We start from the raw sequence: 21,177 nt of genomic DNA, 5'->3' as shown, positions 1-21,177 counted from the left end.
AAAGGACCTAAAGAACATATGTAATCGTCCGGAATTGAGCTTCACGAAAGGAGACCGAACATGATGCCTAAAGTCTTATATACCTTGTTGAAGGACTAGAAGAGGAGGATATGTGATTGGATTCGTGTTCTTAAGTTTCTTTATGGGGGCATCCAACTTGGCCTGTTGCGTTGACATGAAGGAGATGAGGATGCACGGTATGAGAATGATTGTCACGTATTCATGTAAAAGTTGATCCCGATTGCCTTCCGTGAGATACTTCCTCAGCATGTGTGGAGTGCAATGGTGGAGGTGAGCCTTCTATTCCAGATTCTATGCTCAACCAAGCTAGATGTCAACAAACTACAAGAATTGAAAAGTAGTGTTGCGATCATCTTGTGCGACCTCGAAAAAATACTTCCTCCAGTTTTTTTTTGACTTAATGGAGCACCTAATTATTTACCTTCCAGATGAGGAGTGCGTGGGAGGGGCTATCCAATACATGTAGATGTATCCATCTGAGAGGTAAGTAAACGAGAAATTGTAGTTTTTTTAATAGTTCTAACATTATCTATTTTTCAATAAAACTATTCTTCCATGATTTCAAGAAGGTGAAAAACAAAGCACATATTGTGAAGGCATACCTTATCGAAGAAATAGGACTATTCACTTCTCACTACTTCTAACCCCAAATACTTTGCGAGCTAAGTAGAACCCGCAGAAATGACGACCTCACGAACAATGACGATCGCATCCACTAGTCTATTTTACACCACCTGGCCAAGCAAGTGGTGTCCCAAGAAGATGGGGCATAGCGGTTCAGAACTTAACATAATCGAAATGCACTTCTTAGGCAACTGCGAAGTAGACACGCCATACTACGAGTAAGTGTATAGATAGTGATAGTTTTATCAAATCTTGAGAGTTTGAACATATATATTTATATATATCCTCTTTTTTTAAAAAAAGAAATCCTTCTTGAATGAATTACATGAGCGCCACCATTTGGAGGGCGCAAGTAGCAAATGAATTCAAGGATTGGTTCAAACATCGTGTAAGTGTCAAACCTTGTATATTGTGTTGTAATTGTGAACCTGTCATTCGTCAATTATCTCTTCTATGTGAATTGCAGGTGAAACCCGAATTGAACTACACGAACAATAGGTTGTTGAAGTTGTATTATTATGGTCCTAGGGCAGAGGTGACGATGTTCCCGTGTTACTTCGTGAATGGATACAATTTTCATACTGAACATCCCAATGTAGGCAATTCAAAAATGAATTATGGGGCGTGTGTGAAAAACTCATCATAAACGAATTCAGACAATGACTTCTAAGAGATACTCGAAAAAATAATTTAGACAATGATATGCACATCATTTTGTTCAACTATCGTTGGGTCAATTTGGTAAGAGGTATAAAGATACACCATCGTTATTACCTCGTTGATGTAAATTTCAACAAAAGGATGAAACATTCATACTGGCGCAACAAGCAGTACAAGTATATTATATAGAGTACCCAATCATGAAAAGAGACAAAGATGACTAGATGATTGTGGTGCAAAACCAAGGGTTGAAGAATAATTAATGACTTTCGATGGATTGAAGTCGCATATCAGCTAAAGGAAGCTATACACACTCTAGAATTTGCTACAGACATTCAAATTTATGACTGGACATGAAGGATCGCATGGTCTGGCTGGAGACGGGGATGGTCAACATGATGAAGTCCATGTAGGGCAGCTCCTACACTAGGGGACCGTCACAGTCGACCGCCTCCACTAGCGCCCCAACACAGCCGCCGACAAACCACCCTGCCTCAAATAAGGACGCTATGGACGTCGCTAATGAGGAGGGTTTGGATTAAGTTTTTTTTTTTTTTTTAAAATTTTGTAATTGGATTATATTTTATATTAATATAATATTTTTCCTAATTATTCATGTTTCATAATGTTTATTACATTCTATATTTAATATTTATTCATTAACTAATCTCATATATATAATTAAATTTCATAATTAATTATAAATATTAAAACATTATTTAAAATTATATAATTAAAATAAATTAGGACTGGTTTTAATAATTGTAAATAAAATATTACAAATTTAAAAAGCAATATTGTTCTAAACACCATTGCTAAAACAATTCTAAAAAAGTATTCCTGAAAAGGATTTACCGTTCCTAAAATATTCCAACTCATACTAATGCATACACCACAATGGGTTCTAAAAAAAAAAAATCCTAAAATAGTTACAAGAAAGCATTCCAAATAAATAATAAATCGTGCCTAATGCTATTTCAAAAGATGCACCAAATAATTCCAATGACCGTTCCTAAATATATCATCATCATAAATAACAACAGTTCCAAATTTTAGCCAAGCGTACTACAAAGAATGGTTCCCAAATTAACCCGAATTTATTTACATAATCATTCCAAAACTTATCCAATATGTTCCAATCAAACAAAACAAATTTTAATATTCAAATACACTGTTAGGAACAGTCAAGAACAATGTGGTAAAAATGATTGACCATTCTTAAATATATTCCAACTCAAACTAATACAAACACCACAATGGGTTCCAAAAAATAATTCTAAAACAATTACAAGAGAGCGTTCCAAATAAATAATAAACCGTGACTAATGATATTCCAAATAATGCACCAGACAATTCCAATGACCATTTCTAAATATATTACCATCATAAATAACAACAATTCCAAATTTCAATCAAGCGTATTAAAAAAAATTGTTCCAAAATTATCCCGAATTTATTTACATAACATTTCAAAACATATTCAATGTGTTCCAATTAAACAAAATTAAATCTTCATATTCAAATACACTATTAGAAATAGTCAAGAACAATGTGGTACAATACTGATTCTACGTTGGAAACTGTCCTCCACCAACCGTCCCTAAATTTTAGGACGCCATTTATAAAGACGGAAGGTAAACAGTTCCAAATTCTGATTTCAAATTAATTTCTTCAATTTTAAATCATTACAAAAGACAAAAAAATCGTTACTAAATTCGGTACAAATTCTACATTTTTTTTTGTAGTGTAAGTGAGATAATTATTAAACTAACTTATTAACTATTAATACACTTTTAACAATTAAATTACTCCCTTTGAAACATGATAAAATAGCCAAATAATACCAAAATCAAATTTTGATAAGATATTATTCAGATATTGATTATAACCATTTAAACAACTTTTGTTAAAAATTAATCTAATTAAGCCAAAAACTTAAGAACAATTTGACAAGTATTCCAAATTGATTAGATTCGGTAATTAATTATAATAGACAAAATAATGGTATAACTTTTAATCCATAATTGTAATTTTATTAGTAATAATCAATATTTAGTAATAACAATTATACTAACCAAAAAATAAAAAATAATATCACATATAAAATTTACTAAATTCAATTTTGACTAATCATATTGTTAAAAAAATAATATAGATCCCATTTAGATTAAATTATCTTAACAGTAACAGTTCATAACTTTATAAATTAAAATCAATTTCATATATTTTAAACACTTTAAAACAAACATGAAATATGTAACTTTTACATTTGAATCCAATAATGTCCTCCATAAAGTTCTTAACTTTATTTCAAAGATCCAATCTATAGTTCATGCAAAATTAATAATTCATGTTAAAATTAATCAATTCATATACAATTACAAATTTACATCAACTTTTAGTCATAACCAAAGTATATTTTTTTGGAACGAAAGGCAGTTGTTTTGAAAAATTATACATTTAGTCTCATAGGACGAGGGATCTTTTGTTTTATTGGATTTTCAGAATGATACTAAAATTGACAAAACTCAATATATTTAGTTTTTTGCTTTATAAAATTTCTGGAATGGTCTACAAATTCAGAACTCGATGCATTTAGCCTCATGTCCAAGTTTCTACTAAAAAAATAGATGGTAAGTATATGCGTAATGTCCCATGTTTGCTAGTTTGGTTGCTCACACAATTGATGGACATATATATTGCAGGTATCCTTGTAATTTATTGTTTTATAAAAACTTGGATATGAGACTAAATGCATTTGGTTTTTTAAAATTTGCGACTATTTTAAAAGTTTCATAAGGCATATAACTAAATATGTCAAGTCGAGTTTTTTAAATTTTTAGATCATTTTGAAATCACGTAAAGCAAAGGACTAAAAGTTTCGACCTCCTATCTCGTAGGATTAAAAATATTATTAATTTGACTTAATTGTTTGAATTATTTTTTTAATATAAAAAAATAGGATTGGGTTCGAAATATCGAACCAAATAAGTTAATCCATCCAGTGGACTCATCCAATCTCGGACCGAGTGGGTCCATTAGGTAAGTAATGATAAAACCTGGGTCTTATTTACACATTGATGCGCTTATACTGTATGTAAGAAATCAAACTTAATTAGGAAACAAAAATAGGAACAGCCACAACTTCATGATCGAACTTCATGACTTGAAACCATATATAAAAGAAGATGCGAGTCTTAATTCGATAAATTAAGACAACATTCTGATTTTATTTATACTCGCGCAAAAACACATTTAGGCAAAAGGCTTGGAAACATCAGTTCTTGATTTCGACTTTGGCTCGAGTTTCCTTGTAGGCTTTGGCTTCCGCGGCAGTGCTGCAGCAAGTGCAACCATAATAACCCCCAGAACCCAGCCTATATCCATGTGATTCACTGCAGCAACCCCACTTACAAATTTGTCCTCCTCCGTACACACCACCATGACTGAAGCCACCAGAATAACCACCCGCCCTACCACCACCAGCCCCGCCTGCTGGGGCGCCACCACCACCCCCACCCCCACCCATACCCCCGCCTGCTGGGGCGCCACCACCACCGCCCCCCATACCCCCGCCTGCTGGGGCGCCACCCCCACCCCCACCCATACCCCCGCCTGCTGGGGCGCCACCCCCACCCCCACCCATACCCCCGCCTGCTGGGGCGCCACCCCCACCCCCACCCATACCCCCGCCTGCTGGGGCGCCACCCATACCCCCACCCATACCCCCAGGCATACCCCCCCCTGCTGGGGCGCCACCCATACCCCCAGCCATACCACCACCTCTGCCCATGAACCAAGCACCTGCATCAACGCCTGTCCCGCCACCATGACCAACATGAGTGTTGGTGTGCTTTGTTTCATCACCTGTATATATATGTACAATGTAGATAGAATTAGGGAATCTTGTACAGATCTGTTTGATTGTACAGTGTCTCAAAGAATAGTGCGTGATTGCATGACAAATATTACTGTTGTAATAATTTTACCTCAAAAACTATTACAAACATGTAAGAACCTACCCTTTATTTCATTTTGAGCCACTTCCTTAGTCTCATGTTGAGACTTCTCCGCTGCAAAAACTGAACAAACAAGCACAAGGGCAATCAAGATAAAAGCTCTATACTTCATTTTCACTTGAACTTTTACTTGTGGTAGTATGATTAGAGGTGGGTGATGGACCCTTATTTATAGGCCCATGGAGGAAGAGATTAAGAAGAGGAAGCAGCTAGCATTTATGGTGGATTCTTGGCTGGTTTCGCCGATGCAACGTAGGCTTTCGGTGAGTTTTTCAAGGTTTTCTCAACATTTTATGTCAGCAGCTGGTGGAGGAGGTATAACGTTTCTGTAATAAGTGGGAAGAAACAAAATCTTGCTTCAAAATCATTAATACACTCAGTAATCCTAACTCGAATCAAGTTTGATCGTATTTGAACCAATTATATTAGAATTTTAATACACTTGTCATACAATTGACGCTCAGTTAAAAAAAAAAACAATCAATCACATCAAAAGTGTATCACACTTGCTCTTAAATTAATTTAGGTAGACCCAACTAATTCATTTGGCAAGAATTTTGTTAATATGCAGATAGAGTCGCATCATTTTTCTCAAAAATTTATCTTTTATAGGGTTGTCCGAGACCCATTCTAACTATCATAATCTTGTACTTATATATATGGTACGTATGATATAATTCTCAGTCTTAATCATCAAACATTTGACATTGATATGAATTATTCATATATTCGGGAAAATGCATTTTCGTCTACTTTGATTTCGATTTTGTAATTAAGAAAACTTTTTTTTTTTTTTTTGGTAAAAATAACACATTTGATCTGATTTATGTAAGAAAATACCAATTTTCTCTGAAAAATAGAATTGTGAGGTGCCAAACATGTGCTTTCTCCGGCGAAATTACCGTTTCCCCACAAAACTCAACCAAATGCATTATTTTTTTCAATTGAAAAAAAAACTGAAATCAAAGTGCACTAAAAGCAGCACTCCATAAGACAAATGCATTTTTCTTTTCCATGTCTTGTGGCAATTAATCTATGGGAGGAATGCATACGTGGATTTTAATTAATTAATATACTAATACACTTTTAATTTTCCTTCTTTTCAATGGGGCTTAATGCAATTTATTCATGTGATATTACAAATGAACAAATTATTCTTTTATTATAAAAAATAACAGGTTATTTCCCTGTGTTTTTTAAAAAATAAAGCAACTTACCTTCTTATTTAAATAGATAAAATGCTTTACTTATTTAAAAACACAGGAGGGATAAATTGCTCTATTTTAAAAAACACAAGCAGATAAATTGCTATTTTTTTTATAAAAAAATAATTTATTTATTTACAATATCACATGAATTGCTTGCATTTTTTTGCTTTTATGTGGATTTAGGAATAAATTATGATTTGTAATATAATTTCAAAACAAAAAAATCTTGAATTGGGAGAAGAAAAGATTGGGATAAAGAATTTAAAGTGGTGAATTTGATGGTAATTAGTTAGTTGTTAGTTTATTGAGTTGGAGAGGAAGGGGTTTGACTTTTGTTTATGAAATGCCAAGAAAATTCGGTGGAAAATTTATTGCCATTATGAAGATTGGAAGAACATATTTATTTCAGATACGTGAATAGGTTTGGTGGAGAACGTCAAAATAATATTTCCCTTAGACTTGTATTATTTTTGGTCTCATTTATTACAAGATTAGTATTTTTAGTCCTACAATTCATAAAAATTAGCACTTTTAGTCCTTATCCACTTTTTTGTCTATAATTAAAAGGTGTAGGCACGTGTTTAAAATGTGATCATTAAGTATTTTTAGTTTGAGAGAAAATTGATTTGTTTTTCAACTTGGGACCATTGGAGAAAAATATAATTACATTTGAAGGGAAAAAATAAATCTTGAAGAAAATTAGAGAAAAAAGCATAGCGATTTTTCTCTTCTCTCACAAAAACTGAATCCTATTCGTACTATATTTCTATAAATTGAAGCCAAGTAGATGTAATACAAAAAATCATGTTTTTCGTAAGTGAATCAAGTAGGCCAAATGAAACACTCATATGCTACTATTGAAAAAAGGGTCAATTTTTCCTCCAACAAAAAATACTTAATGGCAATGCTAGGGACGTGACATACATCGTTAAATTGTAGATTAAAAAATGCTTGAACACCAAAAATATTGATTTTTATAAGTTATGGGACTAAAAGTGCTAATCATGTAATGATGAGACCAAAAAGTGACGTGGACCTAACTGATGGGACTAAAAATACTATTTTCCCATGGAAAACTTATTATGTACCGATGCTACTATATGCATGTGCTTTGTGAGGGGAATAAAGGCGATGTGCAATACATTCTATTTTTATGGTGATAATAAAAGAGTGGGGGAAAAAAAAATTGGTCCATTAACTTTGTCTGCAATTAATTTTAGTACACTAACTTCAGTTGTTATCACATTTTGACCAATAATTTACAGAAATGGGTCAATTAAGTACGGTGGCGAACGAAAATTGGATTTTTTGTCGTAAAATAGCATGTGAACAACACATGCTCTTTAATTTGGGGATTTTTAGTCCCATGTGGCATTATAGTGTTACATAACACTTGAGGTGGCAATTTTTGGAGAAAAAAATGTTAGTTTTCCCTCCCAAAGCCAATTACCAATTAATAAAAAGGAAAAAATAATCTCCATTGAGGAATGGGTTTCTCATCATCACCATTTTAGTAGCAAAAATTTTAGATTTCACATAATAATAGAGTAAATTGTAAAAGAGGGGAGAGAAATTAGGGCTGAAGAATTTGGGGAGTTCTGCTTCTGAAGAATTTGACAAGATGTACACATCATTGTCTACGTGAAAATATACATGGCTATACTGGCTGTTTTTTCACTATGGCCTTGTCAAGTCAGCAATTTCCGGTGGAAATATTTAAATTAGCTGAAAAATTAACAATAAAATCCTAGTTTGTATTTAATTGACCCATTTCTGTAAATTATTGGTCAAAATATAATAACAATGAAAGTTAGTGTACTGAAATTAACCGCGGACAAAGTTAACGGACCAATTTTTTTTTTCCCTAAAAGAGTGTTTGCAAAAAAAATTATTTTTAAAGATATATTTTTCTGTATAAAGAATTGGGAGGTTTAGCAAAATTAAAGATGAGTAGTATTTATAAAAAAAAGTAAAAAACAAGTAAAAGCTAAAATGGGTAGTGTTTGGGGGAAAAATACTTCCAAAACACGTCTAATGGATTGAAGATCGTTTTTCTTCCATGTGTTAGTTAAAAGATACTATTTTTATTTGCAGCTGTCTCTAGTAAATAATAATTATTTCTCCTCAAAAAATAATAAATTTTATTATAATTAGTATTTCTTATATTTATTTTTTTATAAATATTAATTTCATTTATATTATTAAAACATTAATATTAGGGTTAGTTACACTTCACTCTTTTGAAGTTCGGTGTAATTATACGTAAACCCCCAACGGTTTGGATAATTATATCTAATACCCTTAAATTTTGATTCTATCTAACAAATACGTCCATCCGTTAGTCAAAATTTACTAAATTTGATGATATTAATAAAAATAAGTCAAATAAAGACTCATATTTACCTCCGATTGACTTATTATTGATTTATTGTAGGCCAAATAAATTTTTTTAGAATCAAATTATTCTTATATGTTTTCACACGTTAATGCATATGAAGAGGTTTATCCTCACAATTATAAGAATAGTTTAGTCACATTTAACCTACAATAAATCAGTAATAAGTCAAGCGAGGATAAATATTAATTAATTTAATTTTTTTGTTAATATCAACAAATTTATTGAATTTTTACTCATGGATGAACCTTTTTGCTAGATAGAAGCAAACCTCAGGGGTACTCGAGTAATTTTTTAAATTACAGGGAGTCTATAAAAAACTAGGGAGGGGAGTGTAAACAAATAGAACACACAAAGAATTATATGGGCAGCAGTGCCTAGGATGACATCTTTAAGACTCGAGCCATAACGAAAAAGAAGGGCTAGATGAACTAGCTTGTTAGGATCAAATTGAAAGGCATTTAAGCGATGTAGCAGGAGCTTGAAAGGAGCAGAGCGCTAACGGATTGGATACCTAGAAAGGTCTGGGGGAACAGAAACCCACGTGGCGGGAAATGCCAAGGAGTAGGAGAGGATATGAAAAATTAATGATGCTTCCACTCTTTAACGGTGGTATCAGATAGAAGGGACTGAGCATCCCCTGGAGGTAAAATAAAATAATCCCAGATTTGCCTTCTTCAGCATGAAGAAGGAATAGAATTGGGCGGCCGATGGGGTCTCCCCCAGATTCCTAACCAAGATATAAAAACCAGCAATTATGCTAAAGAACTTGGGCCCCAACTAACTTAGAGGAACCTTGAATAAGGCGGACACCTCTGCAAAGAAGGGAGAAACAATGAACTGTATCCCGGCTTCTAATTGGTGTGGCAAAAACATGAAGTGGTGAATGGGGGCGTTCAACAGAAGTAGGAACCTGAATCACCAATTCATCAGGTATCCCGACTTAGACCAAATCTGACTTATGTCTTCCTCCTTCAGACAGGAAAAGACCCTAAACAACTCAATGTTGGTGGCAGCTATCCTATCCTCCCTCTTCCTTCTCTCTAGCTACTCCTTAGAGACCTTCTTTCTACTATTCACCTATTCCTTGCCCTTACCCCCGGAGGCCAGAGCAAGAGGTGTAAGGCTTCACCTTATCCTCCCCAGACAGAACATCCAAATCAAGCAAAAAATCCTCCACAACCTATTCATCTACACACCCTTTAGACATGATTAACTAGAGGGGAGGAAAAAGGAAAAATAGCTTATCTAAGAAGGATGAGGTGGAAAAACAATAAGATTTAGCAGAAAGGAACTCATTGCCTACAAAAAAAATTGCTAAAAGGTTAGAAAACCTTACTTTCAAAAAAAAAAAAAAGAGGAAAAAAAAGAGGGAAAATAGGAGACTTACCTTGATGTGAGAAAGGTGTGAAACGACTGACAAGGAAGATGCCTTATATATACTATCTTGTCACCACAGTCCTATTAGTTGAGGACTAGGCACAACCCGTAATCACGGAGCGTGGGGACTCCCAAGATGGAAGGGACTTTTCTCATTTCTTATCCCTTATAATCATTACTACTCATGCCTCTTTTTTGCAGATACATTTGAATTCAAAAGGCAATTCTTCAGGAACTGTGCCTTTTAAAATAAACATAGAATGTAGCTTGCTTTGGCTAACACTGCAGCATTTGCCCTACTGGAAATACGAGCGGAGAAGACTGTTTCTTTGTAGGTTATTTTCCTACTCCAGTCATCTAAGCTCATCAAGCTTGCACACCTGGAGTGGGGGGAGGGGCGGAGTGATAATGCCTCTTAAACCTTTCATGCATTAAGTCCACAAGCAAGGCAAATCAATCCAAGTGGATACGAGCCTAGTTGGTCTACCAGTTGAGAGGCAAAAGCTACAGGCTTACCTCCTACATTGTTAAACTGGTAGATCCAAGAAATAAGCCAATTCCATCAGGACACATCATCATACAATTGGACTGATATGTCACATAGTCTCCCAACACACTTAGTACATGTCATTCTAAAATATTTACAAGTGGCTCCTAGTGGATAGATAGCAAATGAGCTGTGAATCCACGAATGACAAATTCCCAAATTTTTTGGTAAATCCGACAAAACTTAGTCAACCTGGTGTATCTTAGTCAATCGAAGTTCAAATCATGCATGAATTTTTCTGTTTGTTAGCTGATTCAAAGAACTTTCAAATAGTCATGCAACTTTTTGACATTTCGCTATTTCAGTCCTTCGGTGCCAGATTTTGATAAACTTGCTGAAATAAATTCTATGCCTCTCGCGATTTTGGCATTTTTATCCTTTATATTTCTAGAAGTTGCAAAGGACTCCTGTAACTTTTTGACATTTTGCAATTTTGGTAAATCTGGTGTTAAATTTTGCAAAAATCATGTGTCACGACATTGTTTTATAAAAACTTTTGTCCATGTTGACAAAAGTGAATCAATCATAATAAAATCCCTAATTTAAATGAATTATGTGAGACACACATGATTTGATCCAGTGATATTTGCAAAATTCAGCACCTGAACGACCAAAATTAAAAAATATCAAAAAGTTACAAGACTATTTTACAATCCTAGACAGAGAAAGGATAAAAATACTAAAGTGTCAAAATTACAGGATCAAAAATATATTTAAGTCTTTCAAGCTGTGCAGACAAAAAGCCAAAAATCTAGGAAGAAAATGAAAAATGATAAAATAAAGCCTACAAATTAAGATTCTAAAGGCTGAAATCAAGTGTGGCGGCAAAGGTTGTCGTAGAATTGGTGGGATCAAGACCGCTAAAGTGGGAGCGGCGGTGGAGCGGTGACGAGGCAACGAACGGTGTGTTAGCAAACGGTGAGTTGAGAAATAATTTGGGGAGAGACGAGAGAGTGAGTTGGGGCAAAACTTGGGTATCAATAATTCAATTGGGTAACAACAGGTATTGTCCGATCTAAACTCAATTATTTTTATTTATTGGGGTCGAAGCTTAGGTTTGGGTCTAAATTAAATGTGTAGTGGTGGCCTGGGTTTGGAGATGGTATAATGGGTCTGGGTATGAGTAATTTGCGCCCATTGCCAGACTGACAACAAAGGACGACAATTACTGGAGCATTTCTAGTGTGATTCTAACAGCAATATATTTCGCAGGTACATACTTAGATAATTGAGGGTTACTCATTGCATTTGGAGTAGCAAATACCCCCAAACTCGTTCAGAAATTACTTGTTCTATTTTTTGGAACAACAGATATACACACAAATTAATAAATGTGAAAATGCTATAATTGCTTTAGAGTACGTGACGACCATGTTTTGCCAACAAAGTTTATGAATAATTATGTAGTTCCCAAATAGTAAAGTGGATATTAATTTACAGTTCTTAATATTTTAAAAAATATAAAAATTGTGGGTGCTTAAAATAAATAATTTATAGAGAATATTAGTCCATAAAGTATTTTAAAAATTATAAAATATATAAGTTATAATTTATAATTTAAAATATATTTTAATTAATTCATCATAAAAAATGAATAAAAAATGAATTTATTATTAGACGAACCTTAAAATTCGGAATGATTTGTGAATAATTTACCCAAAGTCTTAGTCTACTACTACTCATGAGCATGACAACCATGCGACTTTCATAAAAAGTCTTATAAAAAGTGTATAGGTGGGAGGTCATCTTTTGTCAGAATAAGACAATATATATTGGTTCTTATTTATACTTGTAAAATGTGACAACAACCATGCATGCATCCTTTTATTTCAGACGTTCAGATACTACAGACATACGGTGTGTGTACGTAGAAATACACACGGATGCATGGCATGCTATTATTAATTATACTAAACTAGTTGTTGGTTTCTGCTTTGGCTTCAGCTTCACTGTCGCAGCATTTGCATCCGCCGCCACCTTTATATCCTCCACAGCAATCCTTCTTGCAACCTCCTCCTCCACCGCCTTTGTCTCCGCCTTTCCCGCCGCCGCCTCCTTGCCCGCCACCAGCTCCGCCACCTTGTCCACCACCTTGCCCACCACCGTATCCCCCATCGCCAGCTCCGCCACCTCCTTGGCCGCCACCAGCTCCGCCACCTCCTTGGCCGCCACCAGCTCCGCCTCCTTGCCCGCCACCAGCTCCGCCACCTTGCCCACCACCGTATCCCCCATCGCCAGCTCCGCCACCTCCTTGGCCGCCACCAGCTCCGCCTCCTTGCCCGCCACCAGTTCCACCACCTTTATCACCTCCTTTCCCGCCACCTTTTCCACCACCATATCCCCCATCGCCAGTTCCCCCGCCTCCTTGCCCGCCACCAGCTCCACCACCTTGCCCAGCTCCCCCTCCTTGCCCGCCACCAGCTCCACCACCTTGCCCACCACCATAACCACCGCCACCGGCTCCACCACCTTGTCCTCCACCAGTTCCACCACCTTTATCACCTCCTTTCCCGCCACCTTGGCCACCACCATATCCCCCATCGCCAGGTCCGCCGCCTCCTTGCCCCCCACCTGCTCCACCACCTTGCCCACCACCATAACCACCGCCGCCGCCAGCTCCGCCTCCCTGCCCGCCACCACTTCCACCACCATAACCACCACCGCCTCCAGCTCCACCACCTTGCCCTCCACCATAACCGCCGCCACTACCACTGCTATCTATATCGTGGGATAGCTCAACAAGTTGTGTTCCTGTATTTTGGCACACATATACCACTTAAAGTTAAAATAAAGAAAAAATAATAACTTCAAAATTGTGAAATCATTAATGTAAATTTCATGTATTCCTGTAATAATTAATGGGTGAGGGTTAATACATATAGTAATTACTTAGAGTCGATGTCTATATATATATATATATAGATATACTAGTCGATGTCAATATATAAATATTTTTTTATATTTTAAAATATATTATAAATAAAAATAAAAGTATAAAATATATTATATTACAAAAAAGTTAATTTATCAGTTAATATAAAATTTGAAAAGTTGAAGTTAGTTATCTTATCAATTGAAAGATGTTTTTTATTTTCAAAAATAAATTTGTGGCATAGTATCATTAACTAGCCATTGTAATACGTCGTCCCTACCTATATATAATAAATAAATAAGTTAATAAAAGAAAATTAACTTAAGAATATTATAGATATAAAAAATTTGGTGTTTAATTTTTTTGTTATATTAGTATAGATAGTTATTATATGTATATAGACGAGAATAGAAATTTGGATAGGGGTAGTTGAAAAATACATAAAAAATATTTTTAGTAATTTAAAAAATTAGTATCATAATGAAAATAATCGTTCGTTGTGGGTAAAAATGAATTTTTATTTATTAGTATAAATAGATAGATTGTACGTACCTCGCCTGCAACAGTACTTCTTGCAACCTTTGGGACCCAATTCACCGCAGCAATATCTGCTTTTGCACTGGCCCCTTTCCCCTTGCATGGTTCCCTTCACTTCGTCGCCTACACCACGGTTGCAAGAAAATTGTTCAGTAAATGATAGGTTTGTGGTAACAGTACAAAACAATTATGTCAACACCTATAAAAATTAGAAATGGGAGTAAATTTATTGATAAATTAGCAATGAATTCAGCAACTAATAAGAATTTTAACTTTATGTGATCTTGAAATTATCATTATAAACGAAATATTTTCTTGCTATGATTAGAAGAAATTTTAATGTTCCAACACCTCATGTTTGGCCTACGCAAATAAATTAAATAATAAATAAAAAGTTCCTGCAATAATTTTAGTAACAAATATTTTGATTAATCAGTAAAATTTTCAGCAAAAACAAAAAAATTCGACGATACCAACTAAATTCTTTTCTTGCTAAACTCGTTGCTAACGTAAATTAGCAATGAATTTTTGTATTGTTGTTAATGGCATTATTTCTTACATATATATATATAATGTGACTTCTACTTTAGATAAGTTGTAGAGAAGATCGGATATACACACAAAGCATATATGTTTGTTTACCTGTTGCTTCATGTCTGGCTTCCTCCGTGAGAGCTGAACAAACAAGAAGAACAATGGCAACGAAAATGAAACAACCCTCGGACTTCATTCTTAATTCTACTACTTCAGACAAGAAAAGGGTTTTTTGAGAATGCAATGATGGTAAAAACTTCTCGGAGTGATCCCTATTTATAGGTGCATGGAAACCAAACCATTACATGGCATGAAGAGGTTTGCTCTTTTAAGACACGTACGTTACAGCCAGCCTTACAGATGAATGTTGAATTTTTTCTTGAATTTTTATGTGTTATTCAAAGTCTTATCAAGTTGATTACGATCCAATTTTGACAAAGTGAGAGGCATATACATATTTACATCACAAATTTGAAAATTTGTGCGATTGCTCTTTCTCGTGCGCATTCCCGAGGATTTGCTAACAACTCACTTAAATAATTTTTTAGAATAATTACACTCTCATCCTCAAATTTGGTATAATTACACGTAAATCTCTTGTGATTTTAGAAAATTACATTTAGCACCCTTGAGGTTTATTTTCATATAACAATAAGTTTCCAAATTGGTCAAAATTCACTTAATTTATTGATATTAACAAAGAAGAATTAAATAAAAATTGATATTTACCTTTGATTGACTTATTACTAACTTGTTCTAGATCAAAACAAATTTCATTTTTGAAATAAAACACTCTTATAATGATGAAATATAACTCCTCACTTGCATTAACGTGTTAAGACATATGAGGATAATTTGGTTATAAAAAAATTTATTTAACCTGCAATAAGTCAATCGAGGGTAATTATAATTTTTTTTAATTTTTTGTTAATATTAGCAAATTCAATGAATTTTAACTATTAGAAGGACTTATTTGTTAGATAGAAGCAAATCTCAAGGGTGCTACATATAATTTTTCAAACCATAAGGGATCTATATGTAATTACACCAAAACTTAAGGGAGGAAAGTGTAATTGTCCCTAATTTTTGTGACATTTTTCCATCAGTTATACTAAGCACAACTTATAAGGAATGTATGTAATAGATTTAGCCGAATTAAATCAATTATGGAGTAAATGTGATATATTTGTTGTATGATTTATCACTTTTTCTTTAAATGTACACCAATTAAATTAAAAATATATTACACTTACTATATAATTGATTTAGATACGACCAAGCTCGATTTCAGTTAGAGTTTTTTTAAACCAGCCGTGATGGCACGCTATCCCTGTGTACATATAGTAAGTAGTTGTTTATACTTTAAAATATATTATAAATAACAATAAAATATATAAACCAACATATCATATCTTTTTAAAAAAATACATAAATAATTAAAAATAAACTAATTTGGTGATATTATCGACTCCAAAAAAATTTGCAAACACTGCTTTACAAATTGATATTTGTGAGTGAAATTTTCATATTAGTATAAATATATAGATTAAAAGAAGAATCTGAGCGGGCTAGTCGAAAATATATAAGGATATTTTTGGTAATCTAAAAAATTGGTGCCGCGGAGTAAGTAACCGTTGTTTGTGAGTGAAATGGGGCTTTCTATTATATATCAGAATTTGTTTCAACAAAATGCAGTTGCACTATTTTGTCTTCTGCAAGTTATATTTTATGGTCGACCAAGCAACATGCTTGGGTTCTAGTATTTGAATTGTATTTTAAATGTTTTTTTATAGTTCTACTGAGTTGAATTTGTGAAATTGATTTTGGAAATCATAATGAGAGCCCTGCAATTAAACACCAATAATATCACAAATAAATAATGTAGGTCAGACCCCCACTCCAAAACATTGGTGTCTGCTCTCTGTTTTACGGTATTGTGTGTCCAACTATTTGGTAAAAATCTATGGATATTGCTATAAGCCCAAGTGTTGCATGTTTGTACATGTCTTTGCATAATTTAATGTGTACTTTTCTCATTCATACCATAAGATGCATGTAATTGTTTATACTTGCGTTTTTCTTGATTTATAGGATGAATGAAGCTCAACGTTTAAAGATATTCATTACTATTCAACTTATAATTCTTGAGATTACCTTTGCATTGTACTTGTTTTGTTATGTTTCCTGATGCTGGCAACGTCAATATTCTTGGAGTGTTACATCAGTTGGTACTCATTGGTACAACATGAAGATTAGGATACCCGACTAAATTAAGTATTTTAGACAGATAGATGAAATTAGTGATGTGAAATGCGTGGATAACCTATGCATGGCACTATAAAAAAAAATTTGGCACGATTTGAAAAATCATTCCACATTGGCACGAGTATTGACACTCATGAGGAACGGAAGGTGGTCTATGACGTCATAATCCTTATCTTTTATGTGGTATTGTTTTGGCACGGCCAAACCGTTCCTCATAGTGTGCCAAAATAGCAATTACAATTTCTGTTCCTAAGACACGTTCAGAATTGTAATGGTAAAAAATTAAAATTCTGTTAGGAACACATTGTTAAAATTAGGGATGATCTTTAGCTGACTGTTCTTATATGTGAGACAATTATATAAAAAAAATGACAGTTAGTAAATGTATTCCAAAATGAAGTATAATTTGGAATGGTTTAAGTATGCAACTGGTGTAATATGCCAAAAACCATTCCTAAGCATGAGTTTTACTTAAGACATGATGTGTTACAATGACCGTGAATAAATGAGTTATACTTTAGAATGGTTTTGTTGTATTATTAATATCGTATATACTAAAGCGTTCGAAATAAAGTACAATGGCTATAATTTAATGGATACAAAATCATTCCTATGTGTGGTCCTAAGACCGCTACAGATTGTAAATTAATGGATATTTATGTGGTCCTAAGACCGCTACAGATTGTAAATTAATGGATATATAATTTAATGGATATTTTACGATATCACATGGAGGTAAATTGCATTAAACCCTAATAATCAAGTGCATGAGATTGAAAATTATAATTTATATCCCATAAATAATCCCATTTATAATTTTGGTCAGATTATTTTACGATTCAACATATTTAATCTTACAAATTCAAAATATTGCATGAGTTTTCATTTCATTAATCATTTTTGTTAAATTATTAAATAAAGGAGCAAGTGCAATGAATAGACATAGGAAATGATGGAAATAGTAGCGACTTCCATTTAAAGGTCTTGTAAGTCTACGACAGACAACCAGGTCGAAGGTCTTCTGTCCGATTAAGACCACATTCCTTGTTATTGATACTTGTAAAATCTAACAACAACCATGCACGTATCCTTTTATTTCAATTACTACGTACAGACATACATACGTGTGTGTATACGCACATGTCTATACGGATACATGGCATGCGTTTACTAATACTACGTACTAGTTCTTGGTTTCTCCTTCAGCTTCACTGCTGCAGCATTTCCTTCCGCCTTTACCATAGCAACGCTTTTTGCAACCTTCTCCATTGCCCTTTTCGCTACCTTTTCCGCCACCTTTTTGGCCATCGTCCCCGGCTCCACCTCCTTTTCCGCCAGCGCCGCCACCATAACCATGGTTGCCACCACTGTCTATATCATGGGCTGGCTCGACTTGGCTTCCTGCATTTGGCAAACACACACACATACCAATTGAAACAAGGACAGAATAATAACGTCGCTATTTTGACACATCGATTGATGAACTGATTGCTACCTCTCCTGCAACAGTACCACCTGCAACCAAAGGGACCCCATCCCCCGCAGCAATACCTGAATCTGCAATACCCACCTCGACCTTGCATGGTTCCCTTCACTTCATCACCTGCAGCACAAGGATGAAAACAAAATGTTCAACTGAAGAAAATCCACCATATGTATAGGGAAAAATGGACCATTTTGTGATATTGCAAATCAGCAAATTATTCCCTTATGGAAAAAAAAAATAGCAATTTAACTCTTTATGTTTTAAAAAACTTAGCAATTTACCTCCATGTGGCTTTTAACATGATGCAATTTAACTCTTTAGATAGGGAGGTAAATTACTTTATTTTAAAAAACACATAGAGTAAATTAGATGTTATTATTTTTTCGTAGAGAGTTAATTTGCTCATCTACAATATCACAGGACAGTAAATTACATTAAATTCTATATATATAGAGAGAGAGAGCTCAATGCAATATTGGCATTCAAAAGCATCATATTTTACTCTACTTGATCATAAGTGTATGTGTGTGTATTCAATTTTGAGGGGGAAAAAAGAGTTGTAAACATTTAATTAAAAATGTAGCTCACCTTGCTCGTCATTAATATTTCTATCGTTGGCCAGCTCGACTTCATTTCCTGTGTTTGAGAAACAGATATTAATTGTATAAAAATAATAAGGATAATTACACTCTCTCCCCTCCCCACTTCCAAAGTTTGGTTCAATTTTATATAAATCTGTCTTGGTTTGAAAATTACATTTAATATTTTTGAGATTTACTTTTATTTTACAAATAAGTTCTCTGTTAGTCAAAGTTTAATGAATTTATTTATATTAATAAAAAAATGGATAAAGACCTATTTCTCCTAAATTGACTCATTACTGATTTATTACAGGTCAAATAAATATATTTGTAATCGAATTGCTCTTATACATCTTCATACATTAATGTACATGAGGAGGTATATCTTGATCGTTATAAGAGCAGTTTAGTCATAAAAAATATATTTGGCCTGCAATAAGCAGCAACAAGTCAATTGAGGATAAATATCAGTTCTTATTTAGTTTTTTTTTTTTTAATATCAAGCAACTCAATGGATTTTGACTAATGGATGAACTTATTTATTAGACGAAAACAAACTTCAGGAATAGTAGATGTAATTTTTTCAAACCACAGGAAATTTATGCATGATTAAACTAAAACTATGCAGAGGAGAGTGTATTATCCCAAAATAATATGTCAATTTAATATAAAAATCAAAGATCAAGACACAATAATTAGTTTAATATTCCAGCATCATCAACTGGTGAATATTCTAACGGGAATATGTAATGGGACTAAAATTACTTTTTTAAAGTTACGCGATAAAAAATTCTAAATTACATGATAAAAAAATAGTGTTTCTTTTGGATACACACAAAGCCTATATGTATATGTACCTGTTGTTTCATGTTTTGCTTCCACAGCGATAGCTGAACAAACAAGAAGAACAATGGCAACGAAAATTAAACAATCTCGACCTAGAAAAGGGTTTTCTGAGAATGCAATGACAGTACAATCTCGACCTCTATTTATAGGTGCATGCAAACTATTACAAGACCAAAGTGATTGAGCTTATCATCAATACCATATGGTTGGAGCTTATCATGACACCCAATAGCCTTATAGATGAATGTGCAATCCTTTATTGAATTCTTCAATGTTACTGAAACTCTTATCAAGTTGATTACGATTCAATTTTGACAATGTTCATGACATATATGTATAGGGGAAAATGCAAGCAACCCCTTATGATATCGTAAATGAGTAAATTACCTTTTTATGAAAATAAGTATCAATTTACCTCTCTATATTTTTAAAATATAACAATATATCCCCTATGATTTTTAAAATGAAGCCGTTTACCTCCCTATATAAAGAGGTAAATTACTTCATTTTAAAAAGTACAGGGGGTAAATTGCTTTTTTTTTTTTCGGAAAAAGTATTATTTTAGTTCGCTAAGTATGCCTAATTTTGATTTTAGTCCGATAACTATGTCCATTTTTGTTTAGGTCCAGTAACTTACGAAATTGCTTACTTTTAGTCCTTTGGCAGATTTTCAAACAATTTTACCCCTATGCATTTTTTGAAAGGCAGTTTTAGTCCATATGCACTCATAGGGGTAAAATTATCCGAAAATCTGACAGATGACTAAAAGTAAGCAATTTCATAAGTTACTGGACCTAAACAAAAATGAACATAGTTATCGAAATAAAATTAATATTAGGCATACTTAGCGGATTAAAATAATACTTTTCCCTTTTTTTTCATAGGAGAGTATTGTGCTCATTTTCAATATCACATGGGGGTAAATTGCTATTCGTCCTATATATATAAGAAATGTGAAAATTCTACGACATTTCAGGGCACGTAGACAAGGATTTTGTAATAAAGATTCAAACAATTTTAAAATTAAAGGAATTTAAAATTTAATACAATACTATTGAAAGAAATAGCACTAAGAAGACTTAATTTTTTTTAATATTATAATTAATGTAATGTAATGAACTTTATTTTATAAGTTAAGTTTATCACTACCAAAACAATGTAATTAATAAAGAATCGAAAATGAAATTTCCAGGACGGGATAT

At 33.6% G+C, this 21,177-nt stretch overlaps 2 protein-coding genes and 1 long non-coding RNA gene across 3 annotated transcripts; all 3 read right to left on the bottom strand.

The window, feature by feature from the left end:
* Positions 1-4,401: 4,401 nt before the first annotated feature.
* Positions 4,402-5,485, bottom strand: LOC105178408 (uncharacterized). The gene is made up of 2 exons (XM_088884529.1): positions 5,328-5,485; positions 4,402-5,172 (listed from the first exon to the last, which is right to left on the bottom strand). The coding sequence occupies exons 1-2, from the start codon at positions 5,434-5,436 to the stop codon at positions 4,583-4,585; spliced, it is 699 nt and encodes a 232-aa protein (XP_088740655.1). The 5' UTR covers positions 5,437-5,485; the 3' UTR covers positions 4,402-4,582.
* Positions 5,486-12,601: 7,116 nt separating this feature from the next.
* Positions 12,602-15,063, bottom strand: LOC105178409 (uncharacterized). Its single transcript, XM_088884482.1, has 3 exons — positions 14,906-15,063; positions 14,279-14,386; positions 12,602-13,605 (listed from the first exon to the last, which is right to left on the bottom strand). Exons 1-3 carry the CDS (start codon positions 14,991-14,993, stop codon positions 12,770-12,772), a joined length of 1,032 nt encoding a protein of 343 aa, XP_088740608.1. The 5' UTR covers positions 14,994-15,063; the 3' UTR covers positions 12,602-12,769.
* Positions 15,064-18,021: 2,958 nt separating this feature from the next.
* Positions 18,022-20,077, bottom strand: LOC148786953 (uncharacterized). Its single transcript, XR_016067536.1, has 3 exons — positions 19,987-20,077; positions 19,137-19,184; positions 18,022-18,665 (listed from the first exon to the last, which is right to left on the bottom strand). It is a non-coding gene; the product is annotated as an uncharacterized LOC148786953 (long non-coding RNA).
* Positions 20,078-21,177: the final 1,100 nt, after the last annotated feature.

Source organism: Sesamum indicum, linkage group LG9 (assembly GCF_026168435.1).
Source record: "Sesamum indicum cultivar Baizhima isolate 11 linkage group LG9, ASM2616843v1, whole genome shotgun sequence".
In the NCBI taxonomy this organism is placed as follows: Eukaryota; Viridiplantae; Streptophyta; class Magnoliopsida; order Lamiales; family Pedaliaceae; genus Sesamum; species Sesamum indicum.
Note: the sequence above shows the minus strand (reverse complement) of the source record. Positions and strands in the feature narration are given on the sequence as shown.

Bases quoted from the DNA above. Each gene is read 5' to 3' on its own strand.
- LOC105178408 (XM_088884529.1), bottom strand. From the start codon at position 5,436: ATGAAGTATAGAGCTTTTATCTTGATTGCCCTTGTGCTTGTTTGTTCA. The intron at 5,173-5,327 runs GTAGGTTCTTAC...ATATATATACAG, and splicing joins GGCTCAAAATGAAATAAAGG to GTGATGAAACAAAGCACACC.
- LOC105178409 (XM_088884482.1), bottom strand. From the start codon at position 14,993: ATGAAGTCCGAGGGTTGTTTCATTTTCGTTGCCATTGTTCTTCTTGTT. The intron at 14,387-14,905 runs GTAAACAAACAT...ACCGTGGTGTAG, and splicing joins AGCCAGACATGAAGCAACAG to GCGACGAAGTGAAGGGAACC. The intron at 13,606-14,278 runs GTACGTACAATC...GCCAAAATACAG, and splicing joins GAAGTACTGTTGCAGGCGAG to GAACACAACTTGTTGAGCTA.